The following is a 21785-nucleotide window of genomic DNA, read 5'->3' as shown; positions in this document are numbered from 1 at the left end:
CACTGCCTGCCCAGGCTGCCACAGCCCAGCGCTGAATAAGGCTTATATGTATTTGTTTTATTTAAAAGAAAAAATAATTCAGATCAAAATGCTTCAGCTTATTTTATTGATCAGCTCAGCCTCCCCTCCGTCCCTCCTGCCAAGTGTTCCACCCCAGCATGAGCAGTCCCCAGCAGGCAGAGACAAAGCAGCTCCTGCCAGCTTCCAGCCTGGCCTGGGATGCCCAGGCCGTTCCAGCTGCTGAGGAACGTCAGGAGTATCTTTGGTCCTTTGTGTTCACGCAGACAACGCCAACAGAACAGGCAGGTCTGACCCCATGGGGCAAGAGCCTGCCCTCGCTGCCCGGGACAGCCCAGGCCAGAGCCTGGCTGGCAGCGAAGGGCAGGAAGGTGCAGATCCAGCTCCTGCGCTGGCTCCCTCGCTTTAGAAAGGCTGGTTGGTGCCACAGGGGACAAAGCCTGGGCCTGTCTCCCTGCTGTGGACTTGAGACACGTGCTCCAGAGCTGCTGCTGTCCCTGCCCTGCCTGACACGCACATAGCTGCAGAGCAGCTCCCGGGCGTGTTGTTTGTGCTTTAAGACAGCGTCATGGAGAAGCTTGTGTGTACTGCAGGGGCAGTCCTGAGGGTTAAGGCCATGAGAGCCACGTAGGGGGGAAGCAGTGCGGGTGGTCCTCCTGAAGAAGCATGCCCAAGTCGGTGGCTGTTGCCCTGTGGCTCTGTGTCATTTTAATGAGAAATTAAGACGACATCCTTCAAGCAACAGGCACACATCCCAGGCAGGCGGCAGCAGAGTTCCCAAGTGACCAGAGCTGGGGTGACAGTCCCACGTGTCTGGTAACAACCCATCCCTGGCTCTGCGAGGTCCCATCGGACACACACTCAACGAGGCTAGTTTACCAAAGACACTTTGAGATACAGATATAAAAACCACCACAGTGATGAGGTCTGTAGACTCCAGGCTGGGAAATTTCAGCCATTCTACTGAGCGCTTTGGGATTTGATTTCTTACATTCGCAAGTCAGGATGTAAAAACAAACAAAACAAAACAAAACCCCAAAGGGATGAATCACTGTCTGGAGCCTGAAACGAACCAGGACTCTCATAGAAGCTCTTCCCTTCCTCACTCATAAAATAATTTCCAGCGGCGGAGTACTGACATCTATGGATGTAAAACACAATGCAGAGGGGGGCTGGGAAGAACGCGCAAAACAAACACGCTCTACCGCATTACAGAGAGAAGAGGTAGGTACGCCTGAGCCAAGCCCCCCAAGTCTGCCCTTTTAAGCCACATCTTTTGTTCTCAAATTAAATCATATCTTGCAGAAAAATCAAGCTGGTTTGGGGAGGGGGGGTGCAGTCTGCAGCCCCCAGGTTGAGCTTCATAATGCACTTTGGACAGGAGAAGTCAAGCTTGAAAGCACAGATGAGAGTTGAGCATCCAGGGAGGGTGGTGAGAGCAAAGCTCCATGTTATTGCTAGTGTGTGGCCAACCAATTAAACCCCTGGGAGTAGAGGCAGCACAACAGCAGCAGTTGTGCCCGTTTAAGGCAGCGTTTCTACTAAACTAGGTTCCTAAACCACAACTGTCTCCTAAACATGCAAGACTAACAGCTCCCATTTCAAGAGAAACACCAAAGCAATTGGCTAAGCTGGTCCTCGACTCATGACTTGATGCTTCTCCAGAATAAAGCCTTTCCCCGAGATGTGCAATCCCCGGTTCCCCTCCTCCTGCAGCCCTGGACCTCTGCCCCAGAGCCCTGCACAGCCAGGGTGAGGGAACCCAAGGCTGGGGAAGGTGTCCCAGGCAGGCAGGGGAACCTCGCAGACGACCACCTCGGTTCTGAAAGGGGAGTTGAGAGCTGGATGAAGAAGGCAATTTGATATGAACAAGATGTTAAAGAAGGTCTTTGAAAGCTGGCCTGGCAGGGAACCAATGTAGGTGGCAACCTCTGAAAGCCAGAGGACAGCAGGAGCTTTTCTTTCAGGGTTGCCATCTCCTCGGATACCTGCAGGCACACACAGGGAGGTGCTACCGTAGCTACTCAGAAGCCCACAGTTCCCAGGACAGTGCTCACATGTCCGAGCAGATCCCGTGGGTCCAAGCACCGCATCCAGCAAAGTGCTGCTGGCTCAGACCAACCACCGCCTGAGCAACAGTGGCCAAAACCCCAGCTGGTTAACTTGAACCTTCCCCTGCGGAGCTCCTCAGCCTTGTGCCTGTGGCCAACACCCGCAGCCACCCACCGAGCACGACCACCCCGCTCACATGCTCCCATCTGCCTGCGTCATCTGCTTGATCTGCCGGCTGTGGACCACCTGCTGAGCCCCCTCCGCAACTTGGTTTAATCGTGTCTCTAGAGCACTCCGGAGGTCATTTACTTTCACATCTGGAAGGGGGTTCAGGCCAATGAAGACCCCCGCCCCCTGTGCAGCCTCCTCCTCCTCGTCCTCCTCAGGAGGCAGCAGGTCCCGTCTCCTCCGGCGGAGGTCCAGGTCCACCTGCAGCTTCAGGTCCCGGTTCAGTTTGACATCGTGGTCCAGCTTCTGGTCCCCCTGGGCAGCGGCTCCTTTCTCAGGCTTTTGGGCAGGAGCATTCTCAGGGCCTGGTTTCTTCTCAGCACCATCTGAGAGACCTCCATCCCCGTGTCTCTGCTTGCCCCGCAGACCTCCCTGCAAGTCCTGGGCCACATCCACCACGTTCTCCCGAGGAACTTCTTCCTTTGCCTCCCCTTTGCCAGCCAGGTCCTTCTGCAAGGCCTGCTGCCCCCTGCCAGCACCCTCAGCTCCCTCCGTGTCTGCACCTCCCTGACGCTCCCGTAGGTGCTGCTCGCTCTCTGCCACGTTCCTTCTACTGGAGGAGTCCAGCGCTACTGCCAGGTCTTTGGGCTCCACCTGACTGAGTGCTTTGGCTTTAAGGTCTGTTCCTGAGTCTCTTTCCAGGCTCTTTCCTGCTACTCCCTGAACTTTGGCAGCCCCCAGCTGTTCTCTTTGGATGGGAGCTGTAGCTACTTCCACGGCTTTCAGGGAATTCTTCTCGTGGACGTCTCTTCCAGCTTTGGCTTCACGATCTCCTAAATCCTCTGCCATGGGTTTCTTTTCTAGGTGGTTTCTGGCTGCTGAAATGCGCTGGGCATCCCCATGAAGAGGATCCCAGTTCTCTACAGGATTTTTAACAGCTCTGTCATTCTCCTGTGACAGCACCTTCCGCTCCTTGGGAGGAGCCCCAGGAATCTCACGCCGGTGCCCGGTCTCTTCCAGCTTTCCTGCAGTGCCCCTGCGCTGCTCTGCAGCGTCGGCCGGCTGCCGGCCCGCGCCCTGCACAGGCTGCTCCAACAGCTCTTTGCTGAGCGGCCTCACAGCAGCTTCTGGCTGAACACCGGGGCCCTCGTCGTCCTTGCTCTTGGGGATGGCTGCAGCAGGCTCTTGCGGTGCTTCCACTGCAGAACAAAAAGCGACGTGTGAAAGCTTTTTCTTACAAGGGAGAGTTTCCCTTCTCCTGCTACCACATTCTATACAACAGGGGACGGGAGAAGAGATCGCACCTTGCACAGCCACATGGGAGAACAAGGACAGCCATGGGGGAGAGCGCTATGCCCACGCACAGGGGCGGGGGAGGCCGGGGTCAGCCACAGCAACGGCTTTCACAGGGTGGATCCTGCCATATGCCCAAGGGACTCAGATATCTCGCAGTCCGACTTTAAAGCTGCTTTGAGCAGTGATCAGCCTGGGGAGGGGTCACACTCTTTGGTGATGTCCTTACCTTGCTTTGGCTTTTCCTCTCCTCCCTCCTCCTGCCTTTGCTGGTGGATCTCCTTGTGCTGCTCCTCAATTACAGCCAGCAGCTTTGCCTGCTGGTCAAGTAGCTGCTTCTGCTGTACCTGCTGTTCTTTGATCACCTGCAGCAACACAGCGTGATCGAGCAGTTTCGCCTGCCCTGCTTCTAGAAAAGGGGGAAAAAAGAAAAAGAAAAGAAAAAAGCCATGACGCAAACCCCTCACTCATCACCTCTCCACACTGGAGGGGCTTTCCTTGGCAGCAGGCCCTGCTCTGCAAATGCTGCCCTTCGCTGGGGGGGAAGGACACGGGACAGCTCTGCTGACGGCAATCGCAGCGGCACGCTCCGGCATACCTCCGCAGGGACCAGCAGCCAAACACTCAGGCTGGCTGCTCGCTAGCACACCTGCTAAGGCATGTCCTGTCCTCCCGGGGAGATCTGGCTGGAGGAATCAAACCCAAGCTCTCACCATTAACCGCTCAGGAAGAAGAGCTGCAAAAAGGAACAGGGGAGCTGCGCTGCTGGGGTCCCAGTGCAGAGAAGGACGAGGCGGCTGCTCGGTTCAGGGGCTGGATGAGGACGGGCCTGGCAGAAGCCAGCCGAGAGTGAGGGGCTCGGCTGCCCACGCCAGGTGAAGCTGCCGTTAAAGCAGCCTGCAGTGCCGGCGGGAAGCCCCAGCACTGCTGCAGGTTGGCTCTCCAGGTAAGTCAGGCTTCTCAAAAGCAGCTCATCTCTGAATGCACGGCAAAGACACCATCCCAGCTAAACAGAGCCTGGCAAGGCCAGCAACAGCAAATGGGCAATCTTAGGAGAAACTGGAAGAAGGCCACTAAGGCACAGCACAGGGGGCTGCCCTCAGAGGGAAACTACCCACACAGTGGGATAAACCTACACAGAAACATCAACCCAATGCGAGGCACAGACACTGAGCTGGGTCTTTTCAGGGAACAAGTCCCAGCTGACAGTCAGAGTGATGAGAGGCCACCGCTGCCTGTTATCCTGGCTCAGCCAAGGTCTAGCCTGGCCCACAGATGGAAAACACCCACCAAGCGATCCTGCCAAGGATGCTGGCTTTGCGCGCAGGGGAAGGGCTGGGATCTCGAGGAGCAGTCCAAGGTTCAGCGGCCGAGTACTCTGGCACGCAGCAGCGCAGGCAGGTGGGAACCGCAGCGGCACAGGCAGGCAGCCCCTCCTCCTGCCGTGCCCAGCGCCATCGCAATAAAGCTGAGCTCCCCGTGCCATATCACAGGAGGAAATCCCTGCCCACCGACCCTTCGCAGCCACGGAGTCACAGAACAGACGAGTGCATCTTGGGCCAAGCAGAAGTGACTCACGTTGATTCACTCACTGCAAGCAAGACGTCACGCACAAACTATGAGTCTCAGGTCTGCACGGAAACATTGAAGCCTTTTCTCCGCCTGGACAGACACCCAGCCGTATCACATCGCATCTGGAGGGTATAAAACTGCGTGTCGCTTGCCTCCCACACCAGCAAGCAGCCTTCCTCTGAAACTCAAGGTGTTCCTGGACTATTATGCCCCACAGGAAATAATGTCAAAATTAATAGCCTGTAAAATGCCATTTAAATTAAAAAGGGATGCTGTCCAGATTAATCCTTCTCCAGCACGCACTGCCTCCCCCTGTCCCGCTAATCACCCACAAGGTGATTACAGAGAAATATTTCCAGTTCACATTATGGCACTATTAGCCAAGGGCCCCTGGAATTCCCTTTCTGCTCCGTTTACAGAAAGCTGGGCTGCGAGGGGGAATTTGGTCATTTCAAGAGAGCAATTGACTTCTCAAGATCTGTTTATTTTTCGCACTTTGCTCAGAATAAACAATGAAAACAGAAGTCATTTCTACTATCTCGCTCTCCAAGACCGCCAGGTCCCAGCTCAGCATGGGAATGTTTGGGCTGAACACACAGCAGGCACAGGTTTAATGCCAAATCAAAGCGTTTCTTGCCTGAGAGCTCTGCAAACATGTGCAGCTCTTCTGTTTGTGCAGCACACCTCTTCCACACAAACAAAAGGCGACACTATCTCCCAGCTCCTCCTTTGATCATGGGGAAAGCAGGCCCCAGCCAGTGCTTTGGCTGGGTTTTAACAGGCTCTCTTCATAAAAACCATCTTAAACAATTACAAAATGAAAGCACCTGAGTTCACAGGGCCCAGGGCAGCTACAGCCCAAGCACTCAACAACAGTCCCGGCAAGACAGCTGTTTGCAGAGGGCATCCACGGGGCTGTGTGCCCCTGCCTTGCTCCCCTGACATCTTTTCACCCTTTCCACCCTCTCCCAGCCTCTGAGTATGAAACTCAGCTCCGAGCAGAGGAGCAGAACGAGCCCAGACCACCTCTGCTGCCATCCCCATGGGAGAGCATCTTTGGCAAGTCCCACACAGACTGAGATGGAAAACCCCAGGGGAACTCAGGTCCCTTCGTCCTCCTTGAAATGTGAGGAGACCTCACAGTCCATACCCACCGCTAGCTTTTTACACTCGGTTTTTAAAGTCCCATTGCAATACAGAACAGAAAGAAAATAATTAGAAAACCAAGATGCAACCACCAAACAAAGAGGAGGGCGCTATGCCTCCTGGGAGCAGAGCCTGCCTGCTGCCATCGTTCATCAGGCCAAGTGCCCACAGCCTCCGGACCAGAACGGAGGCGAAGAGCCATGGGACCCCTCCACGCACAGGCTGCAGGTCCCAGCCCAGGCTCCATCCCCTCTCACAAGGCAAAGGTCAAAGGCAACCAGCTCAGCCCCAGGAAGGGCTCACCGCACGGTACCAGCACCGCAGCCCCACAGAAGGAGCAGACAGGGCTTTGCCACCGCTCCCCCACGTGGCTACGTGTCCACGGCCCCCCTCGTGCCAAAGCCCACGTCTGCCCCATGCTGCAAGGCTGCAGGGCGATGCCCACCCACCTCCCCCTGTCTCACACCAGCCAAACAGTTTTGCTCCAGTCTCACTCTTGCCTGGGCACCGGCATGACTGATGTCCTGACATGGCTCTGCCAGGGGCTGCAGCGTGGCACAGCCAGCCTGCGCCAGCCTGCCGGGGACAGGCACCAACTGCCGCTGTGGCGGAGGGGACCACGGCCTAAAGCTCCGTGCTGGCAAGCGCCAAGAACAGCGCTGGCTGGCACCGTCCTGCAGACAGAAATCCTGCACTGGCAGCGCCGGCTCCTGGGGGAAGCCCAGCACCCTCCCCTCCCTGCGCACCCTGGGGATGCACACTCACCTTCCAGCTTGTTCTCTGTGTTCTCCTGTTGCTTCTCCTTGGTGTTTCGGGCCTCCCGCGGTTCCAGCTGATCCACTCTGTCCGGGAAGGGCAGCTCCCGCTTCTCACCTGCAAGCCAACAGATCAGCAGACCTTTGCTGTCAATAAGGACGCTCTAGCGGCAGATGTTCACTAAAATGACTCCACATCGTGTTGTCCCTCCCTGCCTAAGCCAGCACAGTTTACATTCAACCCGATGACTGCAAGGGAAGTAATAAAAAAAAATATTTAACAATCTTATAGACTCATGGCAGCGAGCCAGCACTAACTACCTCAGCCAATTAAAATGCAAGAACTGTTCTAACTAGCTTTTAGACGGGCACTTAGCAATGTGTTACCTGTCAAGATCTCCCGGCTCCATGTCCCCAGCGAGTTCGGAGACACACAGGAACAGCATGGCACCTGACATTTAGTAGGCTAGCAAACAACTGTTTGACAGATATTATAGTAGCTGTCAAAGCCACCAGATTCCTCCTTTCCCCCAACAGCTGCTGAAGGGGCTGTGCGCGCTCACGTGCTAATCTCATGAAATTCAAAGGGAACACTGGGGTGTAGGTAGGAACAGCCAAATTGCCCGGTCTGCGGGGGGATTACAGGCCAAGAGGAGAGTTTTTTCAGACAAGCTGATGTGGAGGGAGCTTACCAGGGTTGGCTTCCTTCTCCACGGACTTTGCAGCCTCCTCTGCTTTCCTGGGGAGCTGGAGCTTTGATTTCTCCCTGTCACCTGCAGCCTCAGCTTTCTTCTCACCGTCCGGCACAGCAGCTTGCGCCTTGGCTTCCAGCACTTGTTTATCTGGCTCCAGCTCTTTGTATGGCGGCCTGCCATCCTGCTGCACGATCACCTCCAGGACGTTCTTTGGATTCTTAACAGGCTCGTCAGTCCCTCCCTGCAGTTGGTTCTCAGCAATCGCTTCCTTCCCTTGTTTCGGGCCAAGTGCCTCTTTCTGGGGATTCGGCACGGCTGGCTCCTCCGGCGCCAGCTTAAGCAGACGATCGTCGGCTCCTCCAGGCACAAGCTTGTTCTCATCAGATTCCTCCCGTTCTCGCCCCATGTCCACGACCACTTCATCGTGCGGGACGGGTGGCTCGTGGCGATGCGCTTCCCCCACGGGCAGGGCGATCCCTAGGGTGGGCAACAGACAGGGTTAGGGAGCTTGGGACTGATGGGAGAAGGTAACAGGCAGCAGGGTCACAGCACACGCTGCCCTTTTTCAGCCCTGCCTTCCCTTCCTCATCAGGAGGCTGCATTCCTAATGAGCCTCGAGAGCATCAAACACTAAATCACCTTCAGTCCATGAGATAATGCACAGAGATCAGGATCTTTATCCAAAATAGTCCTGCAACATACACCTCCCAGCCCCAACACCAGCACCCTTTCTCCTGGCTCCTCGTTACCTTGATCAGGACGGTCAAGCTGCACTTTCTCCTCCAGCTTTCCTCTCTCCTCCTCTCTCTTGGGTACCTGCATGGGCACCTTGATTTGCGGCTGTTCCATCTCCTCCTTCTCATCTAGCAGTTTGGGTTTATTGCGGCCATCCTCTGCCTCCTCTGCTGCCGGGTTCTGGTCTGCAAAGGCAGGACAACTCATTGCAGGAGGTTACACATGGCCACGCTGCCGGCCCACCGGCAGCACCAAGGGATTGCTTTACCTGCTGCAGCCCCTTTTACCGACACAAGCCAAACAGCTATTTTCCCTCCAGCATTCGTACGGAGGGGTTGGGGCTTTTGTTCTGGGGTCCCCTGTTTGTTTTCCCTACAAAGGCTTTTGACAGAGCTGGCGGCGCGGCAGCCCAGGCCAGGCAGCGAGGCAGGGCCGGGATGGAGCGGGGATGGAGCCGGCTGCCGCTGCGAGCCCACGCCGCCAGATGGTAGCATCCTCCCGGCTCCCCCGCGCCGGACCCCCGAGCACCGGGAGAGCCCGCGGTGGGGTGCAGCCGCAGCCCCCATCGCCCGCCTGTGCTGGCTGCACCCTGCAAAGAGGCTCAAAACCTCTTTTCTTTTCTTTTTTTCCCCATTTTTTTTCTTCCTTTCAGCACACGAGCGTTTCCCCAGCCCGTTGAACGCCGCAAGGACGGGCAGGCAGGAGGAGAGCCATGCAAGCCCGCAGAAGGCACGAAGTTTTGAGGACCACGATTGAACAGGCACAAAGGGGAACTCCAGGGCGGGACACACACACACACACACACACACACACACTCCCCCCCCCCCCCTTCCCTCAAAGAGATGGGACGTTTCTGGAAGATGCATCCCAGTTGCTGGGTTCAGCACTGAAGTAACCATGTGGAATTCGTGGCATGTCCCACGGGTGGAAACGGTCCCTGCGACCCCAGGGTGGAAGAAGACAACCCACATAGCGCGGACAGGGACTGAGCTCCTCAGAGGAGCAGCAGAGCAGGAAACTTAATTGTTTCCCAGCACTGAAGTTGTTCTGCAGATTTTTTTCCATCCAACAAACTGAAGTAAAAAAAAAATAATAAAAACTCCTCTATCTTCTGTAACAAAAAATTCCCAACTCTTCCCCCCTTTTGCCCTCCCCCATGCGATTTCCTTTGGGGAATTAATTCTATAAACATCTTTCAATTTTCTCCTCCCCCTCCGCAGGGCTGGTGCGATTTATTACAAGATGAACTCATGGGAAAGCAGAGATTGCCACAACTTCAGCTGCGTGGGCCTTACCCGAGCTGGGGGGGAATAAGTACAAAATTCTGGCCCAGAGGGATCCGTGCCAGAAGGACCCAGCGCCTCTCCAGAAACATGGACTCCCTGGCCCAGAGCTCCGCACCCCGTTGGAGGGACGTGCGCAGGGGCTAGCCAGCTTTCCAAGTTTCTTTGGTTCGGGAATGACAGTGGGAGGGGAGAAAAGGACTTGGATTTTCTGAGAAATTAAAATCTAGTACCCAAGGGTCCCTCTCTCCATTGAGGGACTTCCCAGGGTTCAGCAAGTCAGGGCAGGACACTCCTCCTTTCAGGAAAAAATGGACTGCAGGAACCGGTGCCCAGCCCTGGACGGGGGCCCTGGGAAGCGGGAGGCTGAGGCCGGGGAGAGGAGCGCTCAGCACGGCTGCGGATGTTCCCAGCTAAATCCTGGCCTCACAGCAAAAAATTATTTTCTCTATTGGAGGAAAGTTTTTCGTTAATTGGTTCATGAAGGCGGGAGATGGCTGCATTTGGAGAAGGCTGCAACGTATCCGAAACCAGAGGACCCAGAGACCCGTGACGCGGGCAGAGCCGTTCCCACGGCGGCAAGATGATGCTTACGACGGGAAATGAAAAGGAAAAGGGGGGGAAGCCTTCCATGCAATTGGGAAACGGAGGAGTTAAAGCCAGAGCTAACCCCGTGCAGGGCAGGGCTTGGCCACAGGACCCTGCAGCAGGTGAAACCCCCTGCGGATCTGGGACATACCGAGGGACCGGGGGAGGCCCCACTGCTGGGAGAAGAGTTAATCATAAATCAAGAGGCAGAAGCACATTCCCCACTCTGCAAACAATGCAAGAAAAGAACAAAACACAAACAAAACACAAACAAAAATAAAAGCCTCCACGCCATAATAAGACAAAGTTGCCTCTAAGCCGTCATTTGCTCAGCAGGAAACAAAATTAAGTTCATCATCAGGGCGTGAATTAACGACCTCTCACACTGCATGGAAATCTATAAGGGGCTATATGTGGTTTGCAGAGAACAATTTTGCTCAGGATGTGTAATAATCGCTCTAACTGTCTAGTCGCCCTCCAGGTCCCTTTGGAGAGCGTTACAGTAATGCTGCGCCTCTTAATGTTTTATGAGTGCCATTGGACTTTACAGGCAAGGGCTGAGAGGCTGTAAAAGCTCTTTGGCTCACAACAACAGGACCTGGGCGTCAGGCAGCACCGGGAGGGTTTGCTGTGCCTCGGCACAGCCAGCGGGTCCAGCCGAGCTGCCCCAGCTCACAACGCTCTCCGGCAGCTCGGCTCGCACGCGCGGGGCGGCGCAGGGAAGCCAGGGCTTTCTGCAACTGATTTGTGCGTGTGCGTGCGCGCGCGTATGTGTTGTGGTTTGCCAACAGCCTCTCTAGGCTGCAATAAAATGTCATGATTAGCAACCTAAAAGCTTCCCTTCTCCCCCTGCTCCTGGTTCGGATAGTAGCAATGGTCCCAGAAAGGCATTAAATCCCTCCTCACACAGTTTTCCTATCGCTTTCGTCCACCGCAGCAGCGACTGTAGCCAAAAGCCGCGTGCGCACCCCCAGCTCTCGGCAGAGGCGGCAAGACGAGCCCTGCCACACTCCCCCTGAGCCAAGGGGGATCCGGCACAGGCACCCCGGGAGCCCCAGGGACAGTACAGGGAGCCCGGGGAGTACAGCACCCTCTCCGTGCTGCTAAGCGATGCCTGGAGCATCATGCAAGGGCTGACAAGGCTCACGGGCTTCAGGACCTGCTCATACCGGTCCAGCTCCAGACTCACTCAAATTGCTTCGGCGCAGTGAAACAGAGCAAGATCCACAAGCTCCAGCTAAGGAAAATGAAGAAGAACGAGCAGGGCAGAGGGATGGGGGTGAACCACTGCCCTCAAACATGCCGAGCAGCCCTGCAGCCCCAAGCAGGGCAGGGACAAGCCTTCCCTGGGGAGCCCCACACAGCCCCCCCGCCCCAGCTGTGCCTCCCAGAACCCCCCTCCCCCCGAAACGGTTACAGATTTCACAAGGTTATCGAATGGCATCACTGAAATTAGTTCACAGTTGTCTCCTGACGCACCAGCAGTAAAAACGAACCCAAATTACAAGAGGCTGATAGCTCCTTTTCTGTGTCACAGGCACTATTAAAAGCTCGCTCACACAAAGCACCAGGGAGAGCTGCAGCAGAGTCAAGCTGTTCCTGCAGCTATTAGGAGCTGTGCATAATCCACGTTTCACACATGTTCGGGGCTGCTCTGGCTAATAACGCTGGCGGGGACGCAGCCTGCAGCCAGGCAGGTCTCTTTTTCGGGGGCAAACATGCAGCTGCAGCGCCAGGCCTGTGGAGCGCTCAGCATCGTGCCCTGCTGCATGCCAGCAGAGAAGCCACACAGACCCCAGTTTCACCCAAGCCTGTGTGACTCAGACCACCACATCCAGGAGGACACATGGGATGGATGGAGAAGGGTCCCCAGCACGCGGGCTCCCTGGAGCACTGGGGAAAGGGTGCTCTTGCACAAGGAGTGTGAATCAGGTCTTTGTTACCCGATATTGCACAACACCAGAGAAAAGAAAATAAAGCAGCAACGATCAAGTAAGGAGCTGAAAAATATTACAAAATCTTAATCCACCCCATGAGACCCTCTAGGGTGCTTTCAAATACAGAGAGAAATTGCCTAATTAGCTTTTTTTTTTTAAATGGGTAATTGCCTTCATGAGCTTTCACAGGCAGCTTAGCAACCTTTTAACATACGCGCACACGCTGCACGGAGCAGCAGAATGTTTCTGAAAGGGGTTTTATACCTTTCCCGAAGAGCTGCTGACAGTAAACCTCAAGCAATACAGACAGGGGCTGTAATGGGCACTTGGGTGTCGTTAGTAAAAACACTATTCAGAGTTCGCTGGTCAATACGTGTTCACATAAAAGGGCAATGTTCTAATATTCATAATCCCAGGGCCCACAGGGCAGAGTTTTAATGAAAGTCTGTACAGTTCTGGTCTCCGCAACATCAAAGAGGCCAATAAAACTCCTCTCACATGCTGACAGGCAAAAGTCAGACAGTGAAGGCAGCACTGGGAAAAGGCCCCGTGCAGCCCCCAGGTCTGCCTGGGCCAGGCAGCTCCCAGCCAGGGGCCGCGGGGAAGGGGCCCGGCGGCACCCACCGCCTGGGGAAGGGGCCAAGCACCCACTGCTCGTGCCAGGGCAGTGCCCGCGCATTCCAGCTGCAGCCCCACACGAGGAACACGGACCAGATGTGCGCCGGCGGGGCACCCAGGTGATGCGGGGCAGCCCGCATCCTGCATGCACCCTGAATGACAGGATGCAGCTGCTGTGGCGTTTTCCAGGCTGCAGGCTCCTGCCTTTGCAAAACAAGCCAGGAGAGGACGAGGGGGGAGCTGCGGGGTGGGCAGCAGGGGGAAGAAGGGCACCATTTAACGCCTCTCATTGCTAGTCAGGCCGACATCCCGCAGAGGCACAGGGAGGCACGGATCCAAGGCACGGGGCGGCTCTCCTGGGGCAGCCCCATCCACCCGCCGCTGCTCCCACAGCACCGATCCTTGTTCCCCTTCCTCTGCCCGGCTCCATCTCCCCCTGCGCCATCCCGCTGCCTCCTCCCGGGGGATGGAGCACCCAGGCCAGGCTGCGCTCCCAGGGCAGAGCCAGCAGTCCCCTGCTACGAAAGGGACCAGACCGAGCTCAGAGGGCAGCGGAGCATCCCCAGGCAGATGCTCGTCACTGCCTCAGGAGCTGCACAGCTCCTCCCTGGGAAGTTTATGAACCAGGAGCACTAAACCCGCCTTCCTCTCAGGTAGGATTATTTAATCCAGCACCAAGTACCACGCACTGAAGGCTAATGGCAACGAGCCCTGGGCGCACACGGCGGGTACGGCAGGGCAACCAACGAGTCGCTGTGCTACACCATGATTAGACGTGGGCGTCCTGCTCTGCCACCCTGGTTCATGCGGAGAAGAAGCGGAGAAGAGATTTAGCAAACTCCAGCGGACAACATCTTTTATGGGACTTTTTTTTATTTTCCCAGTCACAAGAACACGTGTCATTAGCGACTCCTCCTGAAACAAGCAGCTGTTCTTTGGCCATTACTGCTCCAAAATTAACCAAGACGGAAGAATTCAATTGCATCCCTCCTCCCAGCCCTGCTGAGTGTGCTCGATTAAGGGATTGAGAGCATCTTTTGCTTAGAGTTCACGGGCATCCTAGTGCCTGAGAAGGCATGCACGCCTTGGGTAAACCACGAGCGCAAATGCATAAAACCCCAGCACTGCCAGGGACAGAGCAACCCAGGAGTGAATGTTATCGGCAGCAGCACCGGTGTCTCGGAGACACTCAAAGCTGCTCAGCAGGAACACAGCCAACAACCAGGAGGGAGGATGATCTCCAGAAGAGACAGCCCCCTTTCTCCCTTCCGTTCTCAATCTCTGCGAGGATATTTCAAGGCCCCCAAAGAACAAAAGAAGGAAAAAAAAAAAAAAAAAAAGCACGAGTAGATCCGAACAAAAATAAAATAAAGAAACAGGACACAGCCACAGATGAGGGGCAGTGCAGGGTCAGGCGACACCTGCTAGCAATGGCCTTGCAAGGCAAGCCTGCAGCTGGGGAAGGGAGGGATTGGCCGTAATTCTATCAACGGCCACAGTAAACAAATAATAAATAATGTGAACCAGTAAACAAAGCTGAGGCATAATCACGGGCTTTGTCAGAGCTAAAACCGAACCAAATTTATATCCTCACAACCAAAAAAAAAGTCAGTGCCCATAAATTTACATACCTTTGAGTGCAATGAATGGCTTGTTCTTGGAACTGCGGACAATGTACTGGCAGAAATGGTGAAAGCAGCCCTGTTTGGACACTCACACCCCTCATACAGGTGGCCAACACGGAGCCATCGCTGGGCTGCACTCACAGAGCTGCATTTGTTACCCTGAACGGGTAGATCCATGCTCTGTTCCTTACCCTACCTTTCTTTTCCCTTCCCAAAAGAACAGCTCCCACAAGGTACCATCAGAGCTTGCACCAGGCTTTTCCAGAAGGCAAAACTACAGCCTTTCTTGGGAAAAGTCCCCGGGATGCTGTGAAGATGCATGGAGCTGCCTGGAATTGACCCTGCTTCCACCACACTTTTTAAAATAAGAAAAATATGTATTTTTTCCTTAGGAGGTGGAGCTGGGAGCAGGGCTGGGAAGCACAACTCAAGTAGACACATACCTGGGATTTTGACTGAATCCTGGTCAATTCTGCTCTCCCCTCCATCCAGGTGCTCCAAGCCCACCACTTCTGTCTTCACAGGGATGTCCTCTGTTGCAGACAAGGTGGTATAGGTACTAATAACCAGTATTCCCAGGCCAATCCACAGTATAATCTGCACAACATGCCAGAACTTCAGTTAGCACAGCAAAACAAACAGGACTGCTCTGTACAGCATTCTTCATGCAAACGGTGTCTCTAAACAATTCAAAGCTCACTGCAATTTGCAATTACACATGTCAGTAACAGGGAGAGAACAGGACAGAAATTTAAGAGGCAGAAAAGAAAAAACCAGTAGCTTTTGGCTCAGATTTGTATTTGGATGTAGAGGCGTTCAAAGGAAAGTTTCAGATGCTGGAAGCTGTTGAAAAGGCAACTCCTGTTATCAGAAGGGCTGAAAAGCAAGCGGACAGGATGTAAGGGTAGAAAAATGCGTGTGGCAGACACGAGACCAGCTGCAAAGACTCATTCCCTGATATTTCCAGCAGCTACATTAGAGCACCATGAAATCAGGTCTGGCTGAGAACAGAGGTACCTGACCTGTTTACAGCCTAGAAAGGTTTCTTGGGAGTTGTTTAAATATTCTTATTTTTGAAAGCAAGAATAAGATGTCCACACACAAGTCCTGGCGGCCAGCACACAAGAAGCTGATAAGATGTAACTCACTGATTTCCAGAAAGCTGGGACCAAACAGAATAAAAATAGAAAGAATCCGAACCCTGTGGAGGGAAGAGCTCTACAGATGTCTCTAGCTGAAAAAGGAGAAAGCGACTGTTGTGGTTTAATGCCAGCAGGTAACCAAGTACCACGCAGCCGCTCGCTCACTCCCTGCTCACCCCGAGGTGACCACCACCAAAAAGAACATTTCTACGGTTTGTTATCTAATGATAAATTGACCTAAAAGGATCTATATCCACATGAGCCGTAAGAAAGACTAAAAAACTCTCTCCACAAAATAAAAATATCTCCAGGAGCACTAGCAATTCACGGGGTAACTCAAGAAGGACAAGCAAGACGATGCGCGACAGCAATGGGAGCAGAGGAACGCCTGCCGTGTTTGGTGGCAGGGCTGCCAAATGCCTCCCTGCTCCTCCGGACAGGAGCGGTACTGGAGTGAAGAGCCGAGCAGACGGATTGCTGGTCAACAATGCTGACTGGGGAAATTTAATTAAACCCTATTGTATTATTTTTACCTTTTACAATCATTTGCAATTGTCGCAGTAAGGGCTTCTCATGGAACCTGGTATGCACGTCAACAGCACTGCAAACGACTGGTAGGAGAGAGTCGGCCACAGTCTGTGCTGAAGGAAGCAGGCAAAGAAGCGGCACCTCCTGCTAGAAACTCGGGTCTCCCCACATCCCCACAAACTCCTTTTCACAACCGACCACAGAAGCTACAGGAACCATCATATGCAAAACAGAAAACGCCTCTGCAGTGCCAGGAAGCTGAAAGTTTGCAGCAAACTGGTATTTATGATGCAGCAATTCCCCTCTCTCTCTCTTTTTTTTTTTTTTTTTTAATTAAGAATATCCTGCTCTCTGAAATGCCAAGGATCTGGCTTATTTCTGCAGCTCTGCATGCTGCAGCAAAGGATCCAAGACAATGCTGCAAATTGCATCTTTTCTTTGCACCTCATGGCTGTCCTGCTTGATGCTCAGAGCTCGCAGACAGCAGACTGCTGGTTCGCCCATCCCTGCCCCTGCTGTGGCCGTGCTGGCTGCTGGGGAGCGGGCACCGCTTTTTCCACCAGGCGCCTAACAAGAACAACCTGGTATGCCTGCTTCACCAGGCAACTGCGTAAAAGTCTCAACCTGCAAAGGAGAAATGCTGCTTTGGTACACGACCTTGCTGCTGTCCAGTAGGAACCACACAAGCTGCCTGGCCCCTTGGCAGAGCAGTGGAACATCCAGAGTGTTGGTGATTCTAGCTTGGGCTGTGATACCAGCTCACAAGGGGACCACATCCTGCAGGACTCACCCTATTCCCCCACAATCCTTACCCTGCAGCATTCACATCACGATTAACAAAAAGCACAACGAAAGGATGCTACTCGGTGTGAAGAAAACCAGGGACAGACATAGGGGAGCATTGCTACAATGGGAAGCTGCCAGAGGGAGAAAACTGAAAATAAAGGGGGAAGAGGTAAAATTGAAAGGAGAAGTTAAAATGTTGGCACCTTCAGGGGAGGGAGGAGAGGCTAACATTTTCCTCTCCTTCCTCATGCTGAGGGGGATTGCACAGAAACATGGGCCAGCACAGCCAGAGCCTTGGGCCCAGGAGACCCCACTCTCAGCACCCCCCTGCAGACACACAGGCGCCTGCTGCAGAAGGAAAAGGTTGGCGGGACAAGAAGCAGCTCTGGACAAGGGGTGAGCAGCACGGCCAGGGAGCAGAGGCCAGACCTTAGAGACGTCGCAAAGGAAACAGAAGTAAAATCTGCTCCCTGCCTTGCCGCGTGGGTGCACAAAGAGCAGATATCCTGCCACCCTGCTCAGGCCAAAAGCAGAGTCAGCAGGTCCCTGCCACTGCTGCCCTCGGCTTGGAGCTCGTCCACTTCCTCCCCTCACACAATCTACAGCCCTGGCAGAAATGCATTTGGTGACTGCAGAGCTGTTCTGGCATCTTCCAGAAACAACAGCGGAGAGGAAGAGCGTTTCCACAAAGAGGATCTATTCTGGTGCCACAGGAACTAGAAGCAACGTGGGAGAGGAGGGAACTGTAGAAAACGTCTGAAAACATTAAATGTTTTAAAAGGATTTTTGTTGTTTCTTATCTTAGTGGGGAACCACGGGCTTGAATGCCTTAGATTCAAAACCCCTTTGATTGTTTAACATTTGGAGCTCATCTGTGAGCTTCCCGAAGCAGCGGGTACGGGCACACGTGGCAGTCAAAGACAGGCTGGGCTGTCCACGAACCAGCAGCCATCCCTCACCTTCAGCTCCCCCCGTCAGCACACCTCCTCCTCACCTCCTCCATCAGCAAGTGAAGACCAGAATAAAGAGGTCCACAATCTGGCTTAACTCCACGGTGACACTCCTGACATGGAAAACCAGGCACTTTTTACTCAAAGGACCCCCCCAGGGCTAACCTGGCAATCGAAGGAAGAGGAATGGGGGCTGCAAGGACTGAGCGCTCAAGGAACCAAGCACGGTGGAGCCACCTACTCCCAGAGCGTTCAGCTGGAGAGCTGAGAACCTGGAGCAAGGAGAGGGTCAGCACAGCAAAGCAGTTATAAGCCAGTGTCTGGTCTCACAGGAGGGATCTCCCTCACATCTCTGACAAGCTGAGACCCTTCCCCAGGAGGGCCTCTCTGTGTGGACACAACAAGTGGACACGCAAAGCCCTCTGGCTGCAGCTTGCTCCAGCAGGCAGGTCAGCAAGGCAAGAGCCTGTCTCCCGAGAGAAGTGCTCCGAGCATGGTCGGGAATTCAGGAGAGGAAGTTTACGCGGCCGTTTCCTCTGCTGGTCGCCTTCCCTCGGTCGTCCTTCCTCCCAGAAGATAACTCGAACTTTGTACAGAAGTGCCATTAGCCCAGATCATCTCTAACCACGCCTGAGCCATCAGCGGGAAGCAAAAAAACTGCATTTGTGTAGAGTGACGACATCCTCCAAGCTGGGCTGTTTTGGACACCAAGCGCTTGGAGGGACAGAGTCATGGCGAAGGAATGCAGAGCCCCGGTCACTCCTCTGCTGCACTGCTGCAGAGATGCCGTGTTTGAAGGGCCATACCGACCTAAAGTGCCTGCGGTGAAGGTGCGCTGGCCGCCACGCTGCCAGGGAGGGCAGAGGGGAATCTCTTTTCCATCCGCACAGGAGAGAGACCGAGGGGTCATTTCCTGACCTCGAGCAGCCTCTCCACAGCTCCTCTTCCCCAAGTGGGACAACAGCAGCTCTGGCCTCCCTAGGAGGGGCCTCTTGGACAGGCTTGTGTCAACACTGGGAAGCCAACACCTTCCTGTTCGAAGTTAAACACTCTGTTTACAGACCTTAACCCGACCTTCAGCAGCACACTGCCAAACCTCACTGTCCCCCTGGCTCGAGGCTCCCGGAGGGCAGCTGGACACGGATCCGCACCTTTACAGCTTGATGCTTAACCACAAGAAAGAGAACACTCTCCCCAGTTCGTTCGCAGCACTGCATGACTGACTTCAAGCATTTTAACTGCTCTGCTAGCTGACTGTCTTTCCAACACTGCAAGCCTTTCAACCACGCACCCCCAGCCCAGCCCAGCCCAGCCCAGCCCAGCCCAGCCCCGGCCGGCTAATGAGCGGCTGCAATAATTAACAGCTCGCTGGTAGAAGTTGCCAGTGCTCTTTGCGGGCCAGCAAACACCTGGGAATGCCCACATACCTGCCCCTGGAACCCTCTTCACTACTTCTAGTGCAACTTTCCCATTTTGTAGCCCCACCTTGCACCACCTTCCCAGCCCAGTAAATTTGAACTCTCCGTCTCGCCAGCCCCGTAAGCTGCCCAACACGGGACTTTGCCGGATGCCAGAGGTGGCCCAATAAAAGCAGCCAGTTCTCGGCAGCAGCACCACAAGAGTCAAGATAACTCAGGCAAGTGTAAAAGCTAGCATTGAGAAGGTCTGCTGCTTTGGAAGAAAGCGAAAGATGACGGAGGGAGGGAGAAGATACGTGTTCATTGTTCAGACAGAGAAAAGCAGGAAGGGACAGCTATGCCTAGGGCTGGCTCCTTCTCCCCCTCAATTGCCACTTTTCACAGGAGCATATTTTGATGGAGTGGAGTGCCTGATCAAAGAAAAGCAGGAATGAAGGAGGAGACCAAAGACAGAGCCTTCAGGGAAAGAATAAATGAGTCTTTGCAGAAGACCTGGATGAACAAGGAGAGGGGGGGCTCAGAATTTGGCTCCAGAGCGGAGGCGGGGAGGTGCTCTGCAGCCTAGCGCGCTTCTGAAGGCAGGTGTGCCCTTGCTGCAGCACTTCAGTGCATCGGTCAAAGCAAGTATGCAAACTTGACAGATAATGGATCATTCAGGAGAAAACTGGACAGCTTGCTACCAGCCCCTTGAAATGCCAGGGTAACCTGGGGACTGATACTTTAGATAAGCCCTTGTTCCTTTGTGGGGCTTTCTGCAGGACAAACATCTTCACCAGCCGTGTGACCAGCATTTCGGGTCAAGCATTGTGAGGGCCCCACTGTTCAACCCCGGGCAGCTGACAGTCGCCTCTGTGCAGCCAGTCTAAGAGCTCAGCACATCCTAAGTGCAGTTTCAAGGCACTGCAGAGAAACGTTCTGGCTCAGCCGGAATAGAAAGCAATTCTTGAAAGTGCTCTTTGTTTCCCTGAAAAATCCAGGCTGGCATTCAGACTCCTGCTTGGGGTTTCAGTCAAAGAAGTTAGGACCAAAGTGTCAGAATCCAGAGTGAAAGCTGGAAAGTTGGACTATTTCCTTGTGTCAGAGAAAGCATGGGGAAAGAAAAAAATATGCCCTGCTTAAAAACTTCATGTACATTTGCAAACCCACAAGTCATTAAACACAGAAAAAGCCATTAGTTCTGTAGGACCCACAAAAATGTCGTCCTCTCCCCCTGCTGACTCTGCAGTTTGCCGAAAACCTTATTCCCAGCCCAGCACTGTCGTGACTGGCAATGCTGGGGCAGAGGCCTGCTAAAGGCAGCGGATTAAGTTATTGTTAGGAAAAAAACAAAACACGTTAACTTCAGTCCCACAAAAAGCACAGTATTTGCAGAAGCAGAGAGATCAAGCCCAGCAAAGAGCCACTTTGTTTCAGTCCCTGAGGAGGCCAATCCAAACTGGAGCAAAAGGAAAAGCTAAACTTCTAACAGCCTCCAAACGACCCCAATTTTTTAAAAATCAATTCCTGAAGCAACGCCTCTATGTGTGTGTTCCTTTTTATTATTATTTTGGTTGAAACCAGAAAGCTGAGGGTCAGCAGCAAGAACCGCATCGCTGAGAAACCGTGTTTATTTTACCCAGCCTGAGCAGGTTGGGATGTAAGGCCTGTTAAGGTTTTATAGGCTGCCTGGATTTCCCATTCTGCGGATACAGAACCTGAAGCCCACCAGAAGGTGGACTGGAAGCAGCAGTTTATGCACCAAATGAATGTTTCACTTGCTGCTGGATGGACAAAAAGAGCCGGTGTTCCAGCACAGGGCAGGCCATGCACCAGGTCAGCACCTCCTCTGCTGCATGCCCATAAGCAACCCTGCTCAGAGCAGCCAACCAGAACAGCTCCCACCTGTACTGGGCAAACTGGAGAGGGAGGCTGGAGGAGGTGCTGAGCAGTTTCCCTCCTGCAGCCAAATTAACTACGTTCCCAGGCTCTGCAGAGGGCTTAGGGAGACATCAAGCAGCATCAGCACTGACCTGTGAACAAAGTGCGTTCTTGTGGATCTTCTTGTAAATAAGAGCTGGGCAGATAAAACAAATGAGGCTTCCCATCGTAGCACCTGTCAGGCCCAGAACTGTTTCCACTGGCAAAGAAGAAAAGAAGTCAGCAAAGGCCCCTTCCAGGACTGCCAGAGCTCAGTGAGTCTGGCCACCCCACCCAGAAACGCAAATAAAAAAAGACCAGAGAAAACAGCCAAGCAACCAGCCCTTGCCCCCAGCTCCTTGCTCACCGTTTGGGATCATGATGCCTCCTACCATGGTTCCAAACACAACAGCCAGCGTCAGGGCTTTGAACCGAAGCGGGGGCATATAACCCCCAGCAGCGAAGGTACCGTCTTTTTGCTGGAAGAGAAAGGGTGGGAGAAGGAGAGTGAGTTTAGCTCCTGTATCAGAACTGCGCGGTTCCTAAGCAATTACCCCAGCGGGGTCCAGCAGCTTCGTCA

General features: G+C 54.0%; 1 protein-coding gene across 1 annotated transcript in view; it reads right to left on the bottom strand.

Moving 5' to 3' along the window:
- Positions 1-77: 77 nt before the first annotated feature.
- The window catches only part of SLC38A10 (solute carrier family 38 member 10), a 38751-nt gene continuing 17043 nt past the window's right edge, over positions 78-21785 (bottom strand). Inside the window, exons 9-16 of the mRNA XM_055796018.1 lie at positions 21573-21684; positions 21319-21425; positions 14929-15082; positions 8449-8619; positions 7697-8176; positions 7015-7122; positions 3761-3940; positions 78-3437 (exon numbers count right to left, since the gene is read on the bottom strand). Of these exons, the coding sequence (XP_055651993.1) occupies positions 2263-3437; positions 3761-3940; positions 7015-7122; positions 7697-8176; positions 8449-8619; positions 14929-15082; positions 21319-21425; positions 21573-21684 (2487 nt within the window). The 3' untranslated portion in view covers positions 78-2262. The remainder of the gene's footprint in view (positions 3438-3760; positions 3941-7014; positions 7123-7696; positions 8177-8448; positions 8620-14928; positions 15083-21318; positions 21426-21572; positions 21685-21785) is intronic.

This window comes from Falco peregrinus, chromosome 2, assembly GCF_023634155.1.
Source record: "Falco peregrinus isolate bFalPer1 chromosome 2, bFalPer1.pri, whole genome shotgun sequence".
Taxonomy (NCBI): Eukaryota; Metazoa; Chordata; class Aves; order Falconiformes; family Falconidae; genus Falco; species Falco peregrinus.
The sequence above is the reverse complement of the archived record's forward strand: the minus strand, read 5'-3'. Positions and strand labels throughout refer to the sequence as shown.